The 22,304-nt window shown below is 36.8% G+C and overlaps 1 protein-coding gene across 1 annotated transcript in view; it reads left to right on the forward strand.

Annotated features, from left to right (window-relative positions):
* The window catches only part of Prrc2c (proline rich coiled-coil 2C), a 71,851-nt gene that overhangs the window by 13,085 nt on the left and 36,462 nt on the right, over positions 1-22,304 (forward strand). The window contains 14 exon segments of the mRNA XM_013114306.3: positions 5,008-5,173; positions 6,304-6,481; positions 7,683-7,792; positions 8,607-8,671; positions 8,673-8,733; positions 10,259-10,479; positions 15,484-15,566; positions 16,057-16,190; positions 16,289-16,376; positions 17,386-17,530; positions 18,675-18,728; positions 19,887-20,463; positions 21,269-21,438; positions 21,775-22,021. Coding sequence (XP_012969760.1) covers positions 5,062-5,173; positions 6,304-6,481; positions 7,683-7,792; positions 8,607-8,671; positions 8,673-8,733; positions 10,259-10,479; positions 15,484-15,566; positions 16,057-16,190; positions 16,289-16,376; positions 17,386-17,530; positions 18,675-18,728; positions 19,887-20,463; positions 21,269-21,438; positions 21,775-22,021 — 2,245 coding nt within the window. The 5' untranslated portion in view covers positions 5,008-5,061.

Genomic DNA, 22,304 nt, shown 5'->3' on the forward strand with positions numbered 1-22,304 from the left:
TCCCCTACCACTTACCTGTTTTTCTACATATATGGCCCGATGATCAACAGATAAGACAATTTTACTTCATTCTTTTCGATCTGATTTCCTTTTGCTTAACTTCTGTTGACTAGAATTTTAGTGCAGAAGTGAGGAAAGTGGATATCCTTTCTGTTTCTGATCTTTGGAGAGATAGGGGTAAGCAATTCAGTCCTGTAATTGTTCCTTTCCATTTGATTTACTGAGCTCTTAGCAGAAGTGAATGTTGGCTTTTTCCTCATCAGGGGAGATACATACTATTTCTACTTTGTAAATATGGTAATCACATTGCTTACGCTTTAACTGCTGAACAAACTTTTTTTCTTTTTTCTTTTTTTTTTCATGCTGGGAATTAGATCTGAGTGTTTGAACTGTATCCCTGCACCAGTGGAGTTTTGTTTGTTGGTTTGTTCATTGTAGTGCTGGTCCTCTTATCTAGGGCTTCACACAAGCTAGACAGGTGCTCTACCACTGAGCATATCTCCAGCCCCTGGAGTGGTTCTTTGAATATTGTATTTTAGCTTGGTCAAGTCATTTGTATCTGGATTTTTGTTAAATTTATAATGGTTTTGACCATAGCTTTTCTCTTTAGGAAATACTAACTATGCGCATAAATGACTAACTACTTGAAATTATTTAAAGACTCAATTGATAGTGTGTTTTTGGTTTGGTTTTGGGATTTGATAGGCTAGTTGTGATTGTCTTGGTCCTACTTCAGCCTTCCAGTGTTAAGACACAGGTGTGGGCCACCACACCCAATTACTTTCTGTGTTTGATGTTATAAATTTCATGTCTCTATACTATTTATGTTGATCATTACTTTGTTTCTTTGTTTCTTAGAAACAAAGTAGCCATGATTTTGTGGTCCATTATAATAAAAAATGAAACTGAATCTTGATGGTATCTTTTTTTTTTAGTTGCTTGGGTTCTGTTACGGCTGTCTTCATTTCTGAACAAGTCAGCGATATTCTCTCAGATGTATGTTGTTTGAGTGAACTTTTTAACGTGATTGAGATGGCAGGGTGCGCCATCTTGTACAAGACACTAGAAAGTAGACAAAATTCAACTTTAATTTTAAACTGAAAGTGTCCACAGATAAAGAATTTTTTTTAGTTCTTAGTTTGCCCTTTCTCACTTACCCACTTTTCTTTTTTAGAGCTGCAAACCTATTCCTTTAGAAATTATTTAAGGCTAGGCATGGTAACCCAGGCCTTAAATACCAACCAGAGGCGGTAGGATCTTTGTGATTTGAATTCTAGCCTTGTCTAGATAGGGAGGGAGTTCTAAGACAAACAGGAGTGTATAGAGAGACCCTTTTTAAACAAAGATATATTTGTAGCATTATATGCAAGTAGATTATAGTTTGCCTTTATCTTTGATCTAATTGTTATAGTCGTATCATATTACCATGCCTCTCCCACCGGCAGCATTCTAGGTAACAAAATGAAACAATCAAGAGTGCCTGAGGCTTCTGAAACCAAAATTGTCTTTATTCCAGTGTTCTGAATGGTGGATCCTTTGTCTTTTTTAACTTAAAAAAGTACATTCACTGTATACTTTCTAAGGGTTATCTGGGAAGACTGTTGAAGGGTATATTTAGAAAGACAGAACGTAAACTATGCAAGAACCCATTTTAGTGTGGAAGCTTTTACCTAGTTTTATGTAAAACTAATACTTTGGCTTTCAGGAAGCTGTTTATTGTGTATTTAGAATTTCTTTATCATTTATAGGAGTTTGGTTTTTGTGTGTATTTGTAGTGTACATTATACTGTTTTGGTAAACACCAAGTGACTATTCAAGTTAAGTAAAATCACTGTATCCCTTGCTTTCTGTTGTTACCTGGGCATGTGTTAAAAGCTCTTACCCCCCCCCCTCTTTGGTTTTTTGAGATAGGATCTCATGTGGGTGTGGAACTCAATATGTAACTGAGGATAACCATGAACTAACCCTGATCCCCCTTCTGCTTCCCAGATGCTGGATTATGGCTTCTACTAAATTTGCAATATACAATGCTCTTTAATTGTGATCCTCATGCTGTCAGTTGCAATGCTCTTCTTTTGACCTAATTCCCTCTCTCTACCTCCTAGCACTTATTCATAGTTTCTGTGCATTGGTTGGTGGAATTTTACACATTGAAGTCCTTTAGTATTACCAGTGTTGACTTCTTACTGTGTTTGACTTACTTCAGCAAAATGTCCCACAGTGCTACAACCTGTACTGCTTGGGTCTAGAAACCTGATTGGGGTGTTGAGGGAATTAAGAAATGGTAGAGCACTTTTATGTATGGGTGGGGGTGGAAGAACTAGCAAATCTCATAGAGATCTCTCTAGGCACATGGTGTCTTATTGTAAACATCAGGGATAAGGAATCTTCGATTTCTAGTTGATGTAGGTACATGCTATCAGCTATCAACGTTGGAACTCTACTCAAAGGAAGGTATTTCTAATTTTCCATGGGTCATGAGACATTGTATCCTTGACCTGATAAATACACATTTACTCAGCCATGGGTTCATCTCATTGTGGTTGCAGGTAGCAGTGTCAACTGATCCCATGTGGAGTTTTATTGGTAGACAGGGAGGGAAAGAGGGGGTGAGAGGTAACCAACCCGTTCAGAGCTGAGGGGGGAGAGGAGAGAGGAGATGAGGAGAGGAAGAGTAAAAGAGCCAATGTCAACTTTCTTAAGGCACAAAGTTTCCATATTTGTGTTCACCAGTTTTTTTATCCATTCATCCTTAAAGATAGATACACTTTGAATGTTTGCATGTTTTAATTTAATGTAAATATTGCTATGGAGTCATTACCATAAGAGCATGATTATCTCTATGAGGTGATAATTTTATTTCTTTTGAAAAATACACAGAAAAGGAAATTAAGTTTTGAGAAGTTGCTATGTTATCCATAATGATAGTACTAAATTATATTAACACCAATAGTATTCCAGAATTTCCTTTTCTCTGCTACCTTGAGACACTTGTGTTTGAGAGATGTCTATTGGGGCCTATATTTCTGGGGGGGGCCTCTGTGTGTATATTAGGCCAGTTCTCTCTGTGTGTGTGTATTTGGGACAGGGTTTTTCTTGTCGATCAGTTATGAACTACCACCACCTGCTTTGCAACATATTTTTGAGAAAGTGAAGAAGAGATGTTCAGGTTTGTTCCCCTTTCCCGGGATAGTTTTTAGTCAAGTATTGTGTTACTTCCCAATGGTCCCAACTACTCTTAGACACAGGAGTTCAAAATTAGCAACTGGGCAGTTTCATAAAACTTATACCCCACCCCAAATCTTGGGGTAGGGAGTCCTATGTGGGAGCTTTCATGGTTTTATAGAAATTCCAAATGTCATTGGAATTTTAATTGAATCAACTCAACTTGAACTTCCTTGAATCTATGTATTGCTTTGAATCAGGTTAACAACAGTATTTTCCTAACACATGAATATGGGATTTTTTTTTCTGTTGTGTATTTTTAATTTTTCTTCATCAGCCACAATTTTAGTGAGCATATATTTCCCTTCCTTATTTAAATTTCAAACATTCTATTTTATGGTATGGTAAATGCACACACCCCCCTCACCTCACCTTCAGAAATAGGATTTTTCCTACATAGCTGTTGATGTGGACCAGGCTGGTGAACTCACAGATCCTCTACCTCCTTGGTCCTGGGATTAAAGGTGTATGCTTATTTATTTTAAGGGGTATGGCAACATGTATATGGCACCACCCATGTGTGGATATCAGAAGACAACATTTGAGAATCTGTTCTTCCCTTCTCAGGTTGTGGGTTCTCCAGGATTTAGGCTCAAGTTATCAGATTTGTGAGCAAGAATAAATTGTATTTGATTGTGGCATATAGTCTTAAGTTTGTGAGACAGGGTTTCACTGTGTATCCCAGGCTGGTTTAGAAGTCCTGAAACTCCTTCTGTTTCTACTCTCAGATGCGGGGATTGCAGTCATGCTCCAGCTATGCTTGGCTTTCCTGAATGGAACATTTTAACATATTTGCTCACTAGTTTTATTGCTTGGCGATTCTGTTCAGGGATTTAATATTTGGGTTTCTTGAGTTCTACTTAACATAGTTAAGTGTTTGTATCCTCTGACTTAATTTTTTTGGCTTATTTGCTTATGCTGGACAAAATATTGGTAAACACCCTCCTTAAATATCTTTATATTATATGTACAATTAAAAATGTTCTCAAAAGAGAAAAATATAATAGGTGAGTGGGATGAATTCTTCAGAAGTACATATCAGTTGGATGATCAGTTAGTATTGGAAGTAATAGAAGTTTTGATGAACTTCATTTTGGAGATGAGAAATAGTCAAGATAAGGTATACCCCACAGTATACACAGGATCTCAGTGTGTCGCCGTGGATGGCCTGGAACTCTGTAGACCAGGCTGGCCCTGAGTCTACTTATTTCTTCCTCACAATGCTGGAATTATGGGTTTTGACCACCATGCCTGGCCATACATACTTCCCTTAAAATCCGTGGTTATTATTAACACTATTGAGCTTAATTAATTGAACATATTTCTGTAGGTAGATGGATAGCTAGACAAACAGCACTCAAAAATTATACTTGCAGTTCTTTTGATGACAGGTTAGTCTTTCATAAACATCAAAGGACAAATAGTGGATGTGCTTATTGTAATGTATATCTGTGGGGCTGGGGTTGTAGGTAGTTTGCTTTAGGATTAAGAACATTTGCCTTAGGATTATAACCCCATTCTCTGGGATGCCTTTTAGCAGTTAGAAACAATTGTAAATAATATTTGTCAAGTACCTAATAGTTTTATTTTGGTTGACATTGGCCTGCATTAACAAAGTCTATGAAAATATTGGCATGTGTATTGAAGATAAATAGCTCCTTCGTTACCTATCTTTTAAAGAAAGATCCTGGGGTAGGGAGATTCTGAGATAATGAATTTATTAAACTTTTTAGTCAGCTAATACTAAAAAAATATTTTTTCTTTCTTTCATGTAACACAAAGGCTACTTTTAAGGGGTGTGGTAGGAGGTTTTGGACTCGATGAGTTTCCACCGAAATGTCGGAGAAGTCAGGCCAGAGCACAAAAGCAAAGGATGGGAAAAAGTATGCAACACTCAGTTTGTTTAATACTTACAAAGGGAAGTCCTTGGAAACTCAGAAGACTACAGGTGAGTAGATCCAGTAGCTTTTATGTTTTCATAGATTTGTTAATGTCGATAGCACTGTATCTACTGTTTTTGATTAGAAGTTAGGGCAAGCCCATTTATGCTGGTCTTCCTGTGTATTCACTTGTTTTTCAGAGAATATGTATTAAATATTTTACCATTGAAAATTTGTACTTTCACAGAACTTTTATGAAGATTTGTTTTACTTTTTAGTTACGTGTAGGTGTATATGTGTCTTCGTGCAGATATGTGCAGGTGACTGCAGAGGTTAGAGATACGGTATATTCCCCTTGAGCTGAAGTTATATATGGTTGTAAGCTGTCAAACATTGGTGCTTGGAATTGAACAGCCAGTATTCTTAACCTCTGTGCCACCTTTCCAACTTCTCACAACAAACACACACACTCACTTTATTTTCCCTTCTGACTATAGGAAAGAAACCATATTGAAAGACACAGAACCATGTATATATACTGTTTAGCTACAGTAAAGTCCTATCTTATTTTTTAACTTAGTTCCCTTGGGCCAATATATATAGTAAAAAGTAGGCTATTTCTAGTATTGTGAACATAATTTATTCTGTAATGTTGTTTTGATTGTAGGGTTTGTTTGGGTTTTGGTGTTGAGACAAGGTCTTGTTGCTGTGTAACCCTACCTGGCTTAGAACAGGCCAGCCTCCAAGTTAGAACATTTCTCAGCCCCCACCTCACATAATGTGGAGTTAAAGATATGTGCTACCACTTTGTGATTTCTTCTCAACATCTTAAGTTTTGAATATGGAGTGAGTTGCCTGAAAGCTTCTCAAAACTAGCATTGTCCCACTCCCAGGACCACAGTATATAGTGTTGCATTTTTTAGAAAATGGTGGTGGTGTGTAAGGGTGGCTTCGTGGTGTTTTTTGTTTGTTTGTTTGAGACAGGTCTTCCTTGGTTCCCAAGCTAGCTTATCTGTTGAGTGACTAGTTTATTTTTTACTCTGAACTTAGGTTACAGACATATAAACTAAGTTTACAGAGCTCTACTTTAAGATTAGGGACTGTTGAGAGGCTCCATTAACTCCTGTTCATCTATATTTGAAGAATAAAATGGATAGTACAGTAGATAGTAAGAAAATTGATGTTACTGATTTTTTAGTTGCAGCTCGACATGGGTTACAAAGTCTTGGAAAAGTTGGTATTTCCCGGCGGATGCCTCCACCAGCTAACCTCCCAAGTCTCAAAGCAGAGAACAAAGGCAACGATCCTAATGTGAATATTGTGCCCAAGGACGGTACAGGATGGGCTTCAAAACAAGAGCAGCATGAAGAAGAAAAGTGAGTCAAAATCTGTTAGACTAAAAAACTTATTTCTTTGCAGGGAACTTTTGTCAGTAACTGCTATGTGCTGAGAAATCTGTCTATGTTACATATAAAAACACTATATGACAAAAATTAAGATTTAGTGAGATCTTTTATCAGATGAAAAAATAAGTCATCTTGTTCTTTCATACTCATCTGATGCCTGCTGTGTAAGAATGATAAACTCTTGGACTTCTCTTAACACTACTTAGCAACAATATGAAAAATAAACTTAGAACATCCTAGGAACAAATCTACAAGCCCTGCCTACATCTACTGCTAACTTTTATCTGAAGGTGGGACCTAGCAATCTGCTTTAGTAAGTAAGTCCTCGATTAATTCTCAAAGTTAAAAAAAAAGATAAGGTTGAGTGATGGTGGCACATGTCTTTGATCCCAGCACTCCAGGCGGTAGAGACATGCAGGTCTATGAGTTAGAGGCCAGCCTGATCTACAGAGTGAGTTACATGACAGCCAGGAGTATGTAGAGAAACCCTGTCGCAAAAACAAAAAGATTACAGATACAGGGGTGGGTGGGGGGAGGGAGATAGATAGGATTTACATTGCTTTGTTTTGTAGTATACTTGACCACCTTTGTGGAAACTTAGTTTTTTTGTATAATTATTTTATAGTAACAAGTAAGCTAGGGCTGGGGGTACCAAAAATAATAGTGGGATTCTTTAGTCTCTTGAATTTCTAAATATTACATGGATTGCATAGAACTATAGACTTTTTAATCATGTTTTAATCACGAGAATGATTAGACAGATTGCTCTTGCATGTTTGAATTGTAATGCAGTGATGGATCTGTCACCTGTCATTTGAGTTTACCTAGCTTTCACCCCTGATTATCCCAACCTAAACAGTCTGTGTAGATATACTTACATTTCTGTTTATATGTGTTTCTTTGAAACATTGTATTGGTAGCTATTCGGTTATAAGTTTGTTTGTTTTTTTTTAACAATGAGAAATAAACAGCTGTCATCTCTGGGTTATTCAGAAGTAGAGATGAGTGGGAGAAAACAGCCATAATTTTAAAGGTCACGACACAGTTATGAGAGATGCAGCTATAAACTATAAGTATTAAAATTGTAGCCAAAATTGACTCATTTAATTTACATGCATTGAAAATATTTAATGTATAATATCTGAAATAATGGATTAATATTTTTTTAAAGAGCACCAGAAGTGTCACCTGCACAGCCAAAACCTGGGGTTGCAGCTCCCCCAGAAGTAGCACCTGCTCCCAAATCATGGGCCAGTAACAAGCAAGGTGGGCAAGGAGATGGTAAGTGGACATTAGCTGGGGTTTCTGGTTAGGTTTGATAGTTACTGAACAGCCATGCAGGAAATGAAGGTAGAAAGCATTGGCAGTGAGATATATTCATATCCTTATAAACTACTGGGCTCATTAAATTTCTCTACCTTTAAAAAAAAGCTTAAGTATCCAGACACGGCTCAAAAGACATGGATTGTACCCTCAACACTGATCAATACAAATTACTTTGTATATAGGCATTGTATGTGCCTTTCCCTAAATATCTCAAACTTTTTTCACATACTCTGTCAGAACTTCTGGGTGTTAAAAAGTTAAAGAATTTTCATAAAGCACAGTAGTATCTAGAATATTGCTTATAAAAATGAACAAGTATGTGAGATGCTCTTAAGTTATTTAGTGGTAAGTTAAAGTAGTAAATCAAATGAAAACATCTTAACCTTGCTTGAGACTTGGTGGTATTTGGCCAGTAAGTCTATTTCAATAATACAATTTAAACTAGTTATTAAAAACTTTTAGCAAAGAAGTTGGACTTGAGTAGGAGGAGTCTTAATAGAAAAGAAACAAACTAACACTTCACTTGCCCATTCAACTTCCCTTAGTCCTCTGTACTATATCTGCCAGGTTCCTCTCTTAAAAATTTTGTCTCCTCATGGCTGTTCATTAACTTTTCAAAGGCTGTGGTACAGTTTAATAGTTGTATTAATATGAACAATCATTGGAGTAATTCATCAGAAAGAAGCAAGAACTCTGTCCTGGGAGGGTTGCTTGATTTATCTTCATTATAAAAGTTAACTCTTTTTGGGGGGGGGGGGGTAATTTGTAGGAATCCAAGTGAATAGTCAATTTCAGCAGGAGTTTCCCAGTCTACAGGCAGCTGGAGACCAGGAAAAAAAAAGAAAAAGAAACAAATGATGAAAACTATGGCCCCGGCCCCAGTTTACGCCCACCAAGTAAGAATGCTTTCTACCTGTTTTATCTTGTGATACCACCTCATGTGTCCTCTTGAGTATATCACTTTTCCTCTTTCTAGAAACTAGTGCTGTATTTACTTAAAACACAGGGTTTTGGATCAACAGTAATACCACTGTAACTTTAGAGCTAGTTGGAAATGTATAAATATACCTAGCTTACTAAATCAAAAGTTACTTACTAAATTGCAAAACATCCAGGTATCTTCTATGCAAATATTTGATCCTTTTGTTCTTGTCTTTGCCCTACCCATTTCCTTCCCTCTTTTTGTGTGCATGCATCTGCCTCAGCCTCACAAGGTCTGGGGTTATAGGCATATGCTACTATGCCTGGCCATATATTTGATCTTTTTACAATAACAAGTTTTTCAGCACATTTCCCCCATGTATAAGATCTTTCCATTTCTTTACTTGGTTTGTATTCCACAGTTCCTTGGTTTCTGAACTCAAACTGAGGAAATAAATTATTTTGTATTATGTATACATTACAAAGCAGAAATTAAAAATACAAGTATGAAATGTTTGAGAGACATGTAAATGTCTTAGCTTCATATTGTCATCACTAAACATTCCAACAGACTATATTGAGGGCATTCCTCTGACTAAATTTATAGGCTCATAGTTTGAATATTATATTGCATTTTATATTTTAGGCCTCCCTTATATCATCTACTTTTATTTTTGTAACCTTCATACTAGAAGTTGTGTCAGCTCCATTATTTCTGCAGTTGGTTGAATTTTGATCCAGAAATTACTTATTGCCTCCTAAATAAACTTGGTATCGTGAGTCAACAAACTGAACCCAACATATGACCTCCCACTGCTTCTGAAGGATAGGAATCCAAAAGACACTTAGAAATTATAAAGGATTCTCCCACAGCCCCTTTTGCTGGTATTGCTCTTGACATGTCTTCCCAAAATAAGTGATGGAAAGATAGACTAATGTAAAAGATTGGCCTTTTTTTCTAGAATGGGGAATATTTATCTATCTCTTTTAATAATCTTTTTAAAAACTACACAGTGATTTTACATGGTTAAGGATTTGAACAAGGTAATTTCACTGAATGCCTCCTCTGGGCCCATGTAACCAATAATAGTTGACTGAAAGTAAGTGGATTTGAGCACCTTCATCAACTTTTCTGAAATGCACCTCACCTTACTTCCCTCTAGAGCACTCATATATCTTGAAACATGACTTCTGACAATAGACCAAATGAGATTAGTGTTCTTTTAACCTCCTCAGAAACAATGATAAAGCTTCATAGAGATCCTAATAGTCCTCCTTTGATGGCTTGTCACAGCAGCCTGAGGTATAACCTTTCTGCTTTGGAAGCCATGACTCTAGATTGCCTAAATGCATTCAGAGACTTAGCAGACCCACAAATTGAGTTTTCCCCAACTTCTTTACTGCATTTACTTGATGATATTTTCTTGAAATGTACTTAGGTTGGTGGTGTCATTGTTATGTTACTAAATATTTTCTTACTCCTTTTTTTCTCCATACCAGATGTTGCTTGTTGGAGAGATGGTGGTAAGTCTGCTGGCTCATCTTCCTCTGATCAGGATGAAAAGCAACTTGGCCAGGATGAGAGCATGGCTATAACGTCAGAACAAAATGATATTCTCAAAGTGGTGGAGAAGAGGATAGCTTGTGGTCCTCCACAGGCCAAACTGAATGGACAACAGCCTGCCCCTGCTTCTCCGTATAGAGCTATGATGCCTCCATATGTGAGTATTGCCAAACATGCGAACAGTCAAAAAAAAAATTCTGCTCTGGGATTCAAGAAGAAAATTGTACTAGGGAACAGTGTGGGTCTTGGTCTCATTACCATCTAACTAAAAATGAATTGTGAGTTTAGTAAAGTAAGCAAATTACAAGTAGCACAGGTAACTTTATCATTAGTAGAGATCACATATTTTCACAGCACATTACACTCAACATTGATTATAAATATTATTATAAATAAAATAAATAAGCATGTATTGCCAGACATGGTAGCCTGCACCTTTAATTCCCTGTACTTAGGAGGAAAAAGCAGGTAGAGCACTGAGTTTGAAACTAGCCTGGTCTACGTAGTGAGTCCCTACCTCAAAAACAAAAGAAACACATATATTGTCATAGCACAACTTTTATTTATTGTGGAAATACAATTTTAGTATAATAGTTCTTTGTATCATCAGTGTGTATTTTGGATTATGGATTTAAAACTTTTTTTTTTCTGAAAAGAGGTTCATAGGATTTACTATATTGTCCAAGGGATAACTCATGGTTTGGAAAATAAAGTTAAAAACTGTTTAAATTCTAATTAAGTTTTTAAATCTATAGTGTGGTCTTCTTTGAGACAAGATTTGTGTGAAGTTCAAGTAGATTGCAAAATTAGTCCTGTCTCAGGCTACTTAGTGCTGAGGCTATAGGCACACTCTTATGCCTACCTAAATTAATTTTTACAGAAAAGCAGTGGTAAATGCCCATTCTCTGTGATTTGTGATTACTAAAGCAATCCTGAATACTATATTTCAATTCTGGATTTTGGTTTTAAATTATTTTGTATTGAAAGGAGACCACCTGGTAAGTACATAGTGCCATTAAACACTGCTAAAGTTTAAAAAATGAATTCTTAAATATTAGATGATTGTTAGGATCCAGGCAATAATCAGTTTTTTGGGATCATTTTTTGTTAGGGATCTTGTTACTTGTGGGTACCTGTGTCTCTTGTACTTTTTCTTGTTTTGAATTGTTTCAAGTTGTATGTGCTTCTGTTCCTTCTTCCTGTCATGTTTTAACTATTCTAGAGAAGCAAAGTGATGACTTGTTAAATATTATAAATTGACCTGATCTTAAGAAGTGATTGCACTATTGCCTTCCAATTTTTAAATTTTTCTTATAGATTTTTGAGCTTCCAGGTGTGAATGTTGGAATGTCAAAGCAAAGGAAAGAGAAGGAGGCAACAGTATCAATTGCCTCTGATTCTGGTTGAAAAAGTTCCATTAGTTATAAAATGCAAACAACTTTTAACACAAATATATATTGAGAATTTAGGAATTGTTTCTGCAATCGATGTACGACAAACTCTGAATTTTAAGCCATAAGTCACATAAAATTAATCATGTGTTAATAAACACACTGAGGCTTCTATTAGTTATGAATACTTGGCCAGTAGCTCAGGCTTGATACTAACTAGTTCTTACATTTTAAGTTAGCCCATTACTTACTTGTGCTCTGTCACATGATGGTACCTTTATTAACATGTCATGCTCATCTCCTGCTCCCTCTGCGCCCGCCAACTCCAGAGTCTGCACTTCTTCCCAGCATTCTGTTAGTCTGGCTCTCCTGCCTTACCTTAGCCTGTTCAGCTTCTAGCCAGTTAACTTCTTTATTAAACCAATTACAGCGGCATATTCACACAGTGTAAAGAAATATTCCACAGCTTTCCCCCCCTTATTGTCTAAATAAAAAGGTTTTAGCTTTAACATAGATTATGTATAACAAAAACAGTTATTAAGAATTACAGTTATAATATCCAATCCATTTATATTTGGCAAAGTTAGAGAAAATACCATCTATCTTATCTTTAATCTAACATTACATCTAATTGACACTTTTATCATAATTTCATAATTTAGCAAAAGTTAATTATAACCATCTAGTCTTCAACTCCATCAACAACCCCAGAAAGGTGAGATGTTACCTAATGACAAGGACATCAGGCTGTCTGGACAGTTCTTCTATGACATTGGGGCATCCCACTATAACCTACAGGTCTGGTATATCTGAAGGATATTTCTGAGAAACAGGGAATTTAGAAGGACTGTCCTATCTTTTCTTGACAAAGGTTAGCAGTTGCTTTCTCTTGCTTCCTGCTGTTATAGTTTGGAGAAATCTGTCAGCAGTTGAATCAAGGGCAGTTTCTTTGCACACATAGCTAGTTTTTGCCATAAAGAAAGCAAACTCTAGCCAGGCGGTGGTGGCGCATGCCTTTAATCCCAGCACTCGGGAGGCAGAGGCAGGTGGATCTCTGAGTTTGAGGCCAGCCTGGTCTATGAGAGCTAGTTCCAGGACAGCCTCCAAAGTCACAGAGAAACCCTGTCTCAAAAAACGAGAGCGAGAGAACTCCATACAAAGTTTTTTCGATGCCCATCATCTTCTCTGAAGCAGATTAGTGCTTTCAGGAACAGACATGGTCTCACTCTCATGAAAAGCTTTAGGTTATTAGGCATATTAAATGCCGTATTCGGTAGGTCTTTGAAGTGTTTGAAGACCATCTGTCTATCGAAATATATCTATGAATGAGCTTGAAAACATAGCCAACATGGCTTATAACATTGGTTTTTCAAGAATGTTTCTCTGTATTGCTTTGGAGCCTGTTCTGGAACATGCTTTGTAGACCAGGTTGGCCTTGAACTCACAGAGATCCGCCTACCTCAGCCTCCTAAGTGCTGGGATTAGACTATTCTAACTTTTAAGTTTATATCAATACAGTAAAAAAGATCCGCCTACCTCAGCCTCCTAAGTGCTGGGATTAGACTATTCTAACTTTTAAGTTTATATCAATACAGTAAAATCTATCCCAGTGTAAAATATTTTGAGATTAATAGCTGGGTATTTTGGATTAAAGTAGATTCAAAAATCTACCCTTTTATCTTTTTTCCTTTAGAAAGACATCTTTGAATTTAACACTTTTGTTTAACTTTTTTCCTGACTGTGACCAATAACAATATGTGACCAACCCTTCTTAAACGATAACAAACCTCCATAACCAATCTTGTGGGAATGTGGATGTCATTCTAAACTACTTGTGGGCACTCTTATCTTTGTGGGAACCTTGAGAAAATTGGGATAATGATCAAATACCAGCTGGAGTAGTCTGAGGCTGGGCCATCTCACCCAGCAGCTGTTTTGGATGTTGGATCACTTGTACCATCCGTTTTCATTGCTGTCTGGTTCCCTTACTCTAAAAATGCATAAACTTTTAAAGGTAACATATATGACTGTGCATTGTACATAAATCAGCCAAAGATGGTGATGATGATGGGTGTGTGTGTTTCAGCAGTTAAATACACATCGCATGTCTTTTTTTTTTTTTTTAAGGTTTATTTTGGACTGTAGTCAGGATTTCAGGGTTCTTCCTTGACTAAACCTGATTTTCTTTAACCCAGGATGAATCCACATTGTCTCATTTTCTGTGAAAATAAAAACATGACCTCTCCTCATCAAAGGAATAATACACTTTTTTACTTAAATTTTGAAGTCAAGACATTTTCAAGATATATAAGTTGGTTTAATTTAGCATTCCTCACAATCCCGTGTGTCCTAGCAGCCAAAAAATTCACAAGGACAACACTATAACCTACAAGATCCATACTCTATTTTAATGTTTATGTAACTTTTTTCGTTTGCATAACTTTACTCCCTCTTTAAGGACTTTATTTTTTAAAACTATTTTTATATGCCCTTTGTCTTTTCCAAGCCTATGTGCATTTTCACACACACACACTGTGACCCATTTAGAGGCTCTTTGCATTTGAATCTGTCCTTCATATCTGCAACCTTTTTGTCTGCATGAGTAAAACCCCAAATTCACCATGCAACATGCTGAGGGAATTTGCATTAGAAGTTTAAGCCTGTAGGCAGCAACTGAGAAAACACTTCTGTACCTTTACCCTGTACCCCTGCCTCTGTGAGAGACTATGGGAACCTGCTATGCAACTTAGCTCATGGCATACTGGCTGCTGGCAGAAGATGCATTTCTGTACTGAAACTGGCGTGAAAGACTAGGAAGTCATGTTTAGCTCTATTTTTTTGTTTGTTTAGAACTTTTTTTTTAAAGCTTTCTCAAGCTTTATGTTGCTATATACATGTCTCAAAAAAACAACAAAAAATCTTTTAGCAAACGTTAATCTTGTTCAGGGTACATGTAGAATATTTAAGACACATAACTGTTTACATCATTTGGCTTGTGTGTGTCTATAATTACAGAAGTACTTTTTCACACTTTTCCCTTCCAGATCATAGAATGAATCCCTGCTCTCCAACCTCCCTCCCTATAAGCTTTCCTTTTCAAAGCTGAGATCCCACAAAAATCAACTTGGCCTTTTTTCAGGTCTTAATTTATGTCATCTTGTGTAGTAACTTGTCTGAGAACCTGTTTTCTGTGCCATGCTTAATGTTTTTCAGGGTGCTCCTTTACCATCTCTTTCCCTAATTTTGATTATGGACTTTCCCTTTCTGTAACCTGAAGAGAGTTCCTCTTTATCAATGTTTCAGTTGTCTTACTCAAAAATTCCTATTTGGATAAGGCTTTCTGGGGTTTATGTATTATGAATTTGTGGCTCTTACATTTTTCATTTCATGGCATAAACTGTCATTATAGTAATGAGATACAGAGGTTCTTCATATGCCCTAGTTAGTACTTTTTCTTTTACGATTTGCTGGGGGTGGAACAGAAGTGTACATGCCTTTAAGATAGTCAAGATCCTTGAGTTCTCAGCCAGCTGTTTTTATAGCAAGTTCCAGGCCAACCAAGGCTACCTTGAAAACAAAGAAGACTTTCTGGTATCATTGTTCCTGTAAATGGTTCATTGCTACAATAGTTAGTTAGTGGGGACAAGTGGTGTCTATATTAACAAAGTTAATTATTCATATCATTTGCTTTAACTATGCATACTTTGTTACATTTTAAAATCTCAGACTGAATTTGTATATGTAAGTTACTAAATGTGTTTTCTTCACAGATGTTTCAACAGTACCCAAGGATGGCATATCCTCCTCTGCATGGTCCTATGAGGTTCCCACCTTCTTTATCCGAAACAAACAAGTAAGACTGTTAAACAAAGCCAGTAAGAAATGTGTGCATATTAAGATTTTTTGAATGTTGAATATTCATTTTTCTAGTCTCAAAAGGTCAATTGCTGTTGAATAATTAACTACTTAAAATAGTTCAGTATTTGAAAAATCTACTTGACACAATTTTGCATACATGAAATCATGATCCTAAAACCAGTGATAATTATTTTTCCCTTTTTCTTCTGATGTTGGTCACCCCATTCTTCTCTCTGCTTAATATGAGATTTTTAGCATCTTCGTAAATAATGTTACTAATTATGCATTTTTAAGTAAAAGAATATTTGAACTATTTAAGTTACCTATTATATAATAATGATTTCTTTATAATTATCTCATGACCAGTGTATATCTTGCTATAGAAAACACTAATGTTGAATTGAACAAAATTCCGTGTTTTAATACTCTTGCTTCAATATAATTTAAACTTATGCATTTTTTTTCTTTGCCATCCCATTTATTAGAGGCCTTCGAGGAAGAGGTCCTCCTCCTTCATGGGCTTCTGAGCCTGAGCGCCCGTCCATTCTTAGTGCATCAGAACTGAAGGAGCTTGATAAATTTGATAACCTAGATGCTGAAGCTGATGAAGGTTGGGCAGGTAAGAAGCAAGATTCATTAAGCATTTTAAACTGATAGATGTTTATGTTAGCACAATGGGTGTTATAAGGCCATTCTAAATTTTCATTCATTTAACAGGTGCTCAGATGGAAGTAGATTATACAGAACAGCTTAATTTCAGTGATGATGATGAGCAAGGAAGTAGTAGTCCTAAAGAGAACAGCAGGTAACTCTCATGACATTTTTGCTATTAACTGTGATTTTTCTTGATACAACATGAACTGTTTGTGCAAAGAAGCTTCATTCATAGACATTTGGGGTTTTTTGTTTGTTCGTTTGTTTTTGCTGTAGACAGAATTTCTTCATTTTTCTCCTGGAGTATTTCTGAGTTAGGGGAGTGATTACTAAGTCTAATTAATATAGTACACAGTACAGCTAATCAAGGAATTAAGACATTTCTTAGAAGGTAAATTCTCAAAAGAATGTTGGGATACTTGGTGTTTCTGGGACCATTTTACTGGCATAACTGAAGAAAGGTTCTTAGACTGCTTTAAATGCTTCAGGTTCTTAGGTTCTTGTTTTGGTTTGGGGTTTTTTTTCCCCTCCTGTAACTTTCAAATGGTTAGATTTATTTATTTATTTATTTATTTATTCATTTATTATTTATTTTAGGGCTTTGGAAAATTGGGCCCTTTTATTTTCTCTCTCTTTTTCTCTTACAAGGGCATGTAAGTAAAGAATATATGGGTTGACGTATAACAAAAAGTTAGGCTTTTACATGCCCAATTGTTAATTTTCTCGGTCATGGCATTATGGTATGCTATAATTTCATGATCAGTCATCTGTGAGATGCCTGTGATGTGTTGAAAGTTTTTTTTTATATATATGTATTTATGTACATTCAGGTGATAATTTTTTGAGAAGACATCACTGGATGAGTATCCAGTTTGAGCAGCTGCCATATTGCTATGTTAGTTACACTTTGATTTGAGCTAACTAGTCCTCAAGCCACTAAGGAAACATGGAGTGTATTGTATTAGTGAACTAACACCATGAAGTCACAAACCACCCATTCATTGCCTTATATATTTTCTTCCCCTGAAATCATCTGTTGAACATTTTTACGCAGAGAAAAGTCATTTACATGTGATTTAATTCTTCGACTTTGCTTTTTTTGTTGTTGTTTTTTGTTTGTTTTTCGGGGTTTTTATTTCTTCTCCATTTTGCATCTTTAGTGAAGATCAAAGTTCAAAAACATCGGAAGGGACAGAAAACCGAAAAGAAATAGATGAAGCTTCTGGCACTAAATCATCTTCTCAGATACCTGCTCAGCCTCCAGTAGCAAAAAGTCCTTATGGGAAGGGACCTCCATTTAATCAGGTTTGTTGGGGCCATCCAGATGCTTGTCATTATTTTGAATGAATTAATCTTATGGTCAGAGTTTGGAGGGACTTGGAAAAGGGCTTATGTAGTTTGTGGGCAGGGGTGGGATGGTGTTGGTAGTTTTGTGTTATTCTTTATTTGAAACAAGGTCTTGCCTCTAGCTTGGGCTCTGCCCTCATGGGTGATGAACTGTCACAGTACTTGACTGGGACTGTGTGTTTCCTTGTTGTAAAGTAAGCCTGAAATTTTGCTGCCTTATTGCCTATTAATTGGAATTATTGATATAGTAGCTAAAATTATTAAGCCAAAAGTGAGGCTTCACTTTTGTCTTCTTAATCAAGTCAGGTCTCAGGGTAGAGGGATAATTTCTCAAAATAAAATGAGGTGCTTTGCTGTTTACTGAATGTTTTACAAATCTTGATACTTGTGTGTGAGAAACTACATTGTCTTTGTAGAGAAATCATATATAGAACATAGAACCATGTGCCTCTAATCCCAGCACTCAGGGGCAGAGGCTGGTGGATATCTGAGTTCTAGGCCAGCTGAATATACTGAGTAAATTCCAAAACATCCATGGCTATACAAAGAGACCGCATCTAGGGATTGGGGGGAGGGAAAGAAAGAAAGAAAATGGAGTTCTGCAACACCTGGGTTACTCTGAACAAAGATTGTGAAAGGAGAGAACTGTATGGAGAAAGGGTATATTTTGACTTCATCTATGAGTTGAGAGAGTGTAACAATAGCTACATTACAGACTGAAAGAGGGACTATATTCAAGAAATTCATTGTAATTCTTAATTAGGAATCATTGTGGTAGGCTATATATATTTGAATTTGTACAAAACAGATGGAAGAACTCAACTGTTGCTAAGCTAAAAGAAGCAAGCATGCCGTCTTTGAAAGGAAAAGGAAATTTTTACCATTCGTGTGGTGGGTTTGCTTGTTACCTTAATGAAATGGCAGCATGGAGAGTGGTTCTGTAAAAGCTAATTTTACAGCGACTGATAATACTTGTACTAAAATGAAGACTGGGGAGATTGGTTGACTATGAACAATCCTGTGTTCTCATTAAGAAAATTAGTATAGTGCATCCATAAATATTTGGGGTGATTTTTTTTTAATCTTTTGTTTTTCATTACAGGAACGTGGACCACCTTCACACTTGCCACCACCTCCCAAGTTGCTTGCACAACAGGTAGATTTTACATAAGTGTTAGCGCGTCATATGCTGTGTTTGGTTTTATTTACAGTTTTCTTTTGATGAAGTGGTTCTATATGTTTGTAGCTTATAAAACAACTGTACATTGTTCACTCTGTGGCTTTGGCATGTTTTTTTCTCTAGTTCTTTTCATCATTCGAATCTAACAAGCACAGTGTGCATCTCATTAAGGAATGAGAAGCACCCAGCTGATAGCTGCTCCTTCCACACCAGTAGTCTTCATTCCTGCTGTCCTTGCTTCTAAGGGCAGCCATTTACATGTTCCCTATCACTCAGAAGCTCCTCTAACTCTTCCATTGTGTCCTGGATTCAGTTGTAAATCTCTCTTCCCAGACTGAGTTTTGAGAATTTACTCAGGGCAGTTTCTTTGGCAGCCCTCTCCATTGCATCTTTCATTCTAGTCCTTTCTTGTTCAGATTCTCGGGGCCAGAGTGTTGCCATCTTAACACATTCCCCGATAAGGCAGTTTGTCTGCAAACTGCTATCATAGAATACACTTAACTTACCTTATTTCTAAGTTGATATTTTGAAATTCATTGTGCCTTTTTATCTTAGCATAGTCTGAGTGAGTAGTAATGCCTGGCACAATGAATGGATATTTGGGTTTTTTTCCCCCTTCTGATGTGGTTAATTGTCTAGAGTTAATACTTTCTATGTTATTTCTTTTTGTTTGTTTTGTTTTTAATTTCCTGAGTTTTATGCACATGCAAAACTCAAGAGTTCAAGTTTGGGAAATCAGTTCTCTGCTTCTACCATGTGGGACCTGGGATTAAACTCAGTTTGTCAGAGTTGACAGCAGGTTCCTTGACCTTTCATGGCCATCTTGCTGTCCCTGTTTATTTTTATTTTAATGTATATGCTTTGGAAGCAGAATTCATTTCTCTTCCTCCCTCACTGCTCCCAACAGACCCTTCTCCCCCTCCCCCATTTTTATGGTACCCAACATTGGTCACAAAAAGTACTCCAGATAATGAGGGGGCTCAGTGGGTAAGGGTACTCGCTGCCAAGGTAAACAACCTGAGTTCACTCTGGGGACTCCATATAGTGAAATAATAAGAAAACTGATTCCCACAGGTTTGTTCACACACGCATACACAAATAAAGACTTACCGTCTTTGTATCTTGCTCTTTCAGCATCCCCCACCTCCAGATCGACAAGTACCTGGAAGACAAGGCCCTTTTCCTTCAAAGCCTCAAGTACCTGATAATGATGAAATTTGGAAGCAAAGACGAAAACAACAATCTGAAATATCTGCGGCAGTGGAGCGTGCTCGTAAACGGCGTGAAGAGGAAGAGCGAAGAATGGAGGAACAAAGGAAGGCAGCATGTGCAGAGAAACTGAAACAGCTGGACGAGAAGTTCGGTGTCATAGAGAAGCAACCATCTCCAGAGGAACTCAGAGAAAGGGAAAGAGAGAAGGAGAGGGAACGGGAGAAAGAACTTGAAAAAGAAAAGGAACAGGAACGAGAAAGGGAGAGAGAGCGGGAACTTGAGAAAGAGCAGGAGAAACAGAAAGAAATGGAGAAGGAAAGACAGCAGCAGAAAGAGTTAGAACAACAGAGAGAAAAGGAGCAAGAGCTGCAAAGGGTGAGAGGACAGGAAAAAGAGGGCGAGTTAAAGGAACAGAAGAAAGAAGACACAGTCGAACCCCAAGAGCCCATTTTAGAGCCTGTGACAGAAAAACAAGAAAGTGAAAACAACTGTAATAAAGGTATGATAGTGGGTCCACGTTCTATATTAAATTCATTTATTTTACTTTATTGGTAGTGGTGAAGATTGGAAGCAGGTCTTTGAATATCCTTGTGACATAGCATGCTCTAGAATATGTGGAGCTGATTTTCCTTGGGATAAAACATTTATGTCTCAGATTTTGTGTGAATACTTGTCACCCCTTGTGAATAAGTTAGTTTGATCATAGCTAGTGGTCCACTCTGAGGTCTTCATATTGTTCAGATCCACTCATTTTTGTCATACACTAGCCATTAGTTCAGTATCTGGGGCGGGAATACATTGGTTTTTGTTTGAACAGTCTCAGCATGTAGCTCTAGCTGCCCTGGAAATTGCTCTGTAGACCAGACCAACCTCAAACTCTGACTGCCTCTATTTCCTCTGAGTGCTGGGCTTAAAAGCATGCACTACCACACTTTACTCTATGCTCTTTTTTAATACATATAGGTTACTTGGTTTTTGTGTAGTTCATAACATGTATATGTTGAGTATTATATTAATATTGATATAAATGAGAAATATTAGGACTGAGTGTTTACTGTGAAGTGAATATATTTTTGTGTAATAAAGGATTTGGATCTATGATCTGTGTAGCGTCCAGCTTCATGAGAATTTTTTTGATAATTAATGGTCTGTTGGTGGTGGTTTCAATATTAGGTTATAAAATGAAGATTTAGACTGTTAGAGAGAAGTGCTTTCTCCTCTTTAAAGTGTGTTGTGCCTCATTTTGTCACGGTAGAAAGCAACATGTGTTTGATACGATTATCTTACCCTGTTTCTTTGAGCAGAAGAGGAGCCAATTTTCACTAGACAGGACAGCAATCGCAGTGAAAAGGAGACCACACAAATGGTGCAGGAAGCAGAACCTGAATCAGGGTCTCAGCCCCGACCTGCTGTATTATCGGGCTATTTCAAGCAGTTTCAGAAATCATTGCCACCACGGTTTCAGCGGCAGCAGGTAATAGTAAAACCAGAAATCCTTCGCCACCTATGTGTGATGGAAAATATTTATTGTTCAGTTTTCTGATAATATGAAACCTAAAACATGTAAAGCATAGAAAATTCCCTTAATTTTTTTCTTTTCAGTACACTTGTTGAGAATTGGTTTTACTTTGAATTTCACTGTAATTTTTTTTATGTTAAGCAGTATTCATATATATCTTGAAAGTACTGTAACTTGTTCTGTTCTAACTGTCTTTGTCTTTCAATATCATAAAACACTGTTGGTTTCAAATACATTTGGTTATATTGATCATAAATAGAAACTTGAACATATGTGATTTTGCTTTTCTAGGAACAAATGAAACAGCAGCAGTGGCAGCAGCAGCAGCAAGGTGTCCTTCCACAGACTGTTCCTTCACAGCCATCCAATGGTTCAGTCCCTCCTCCACCACACAGACCTCTTTATCAGCCAATGCAGCCCCACCCTCAACATTTGGCTTCTATGGGTTTTGATCCAAGGTGGCTCATGATGCAGTCGTATATGGATCCTCGAATGATATCAGGAAGGCCTGCTATGGATATTCCACCTATTCATCCTGGTATGTTGATAGTGACAGTATGATGTGACTTACTTACAATTTTTAAGAGTTTTTTCTGTCCTGTCACACACTTTTCGTCGTAATTCTCAGTATTAGAAATATATTAGAACCTAGGAGCTCTATGTCTTTATTATAAAGTTAGAGCTTTTAGTGTAGGCATTGGTGCCAGCAGTCTGACAAGAACAAAATGCTAGCTGTTTCCATCTTATAGATGTATTTAAATTTTTTGAGATAGATGGAAATTATTCTTGATAAAACCTGTTATTAGTATTCTTACTCTGCC

This window comes from Mesocricetus auratus, unplaced genomic scaffold, assembly GCF_017639785.1.
Source record: "Mesocricetus auratus isolate SY011 unplaced genomic scaffold, BCM_Maur_2.0 Super-Scaffold_100676, whole genome shotgun sequence".
In the NCBI taxonomy this organism is placed as follows: Eukaryota; Metazoa; Chordata; class Mammalia; order Rodentia; family Cricetidae; genus Mesocricetus; species Mesocricetus auratus.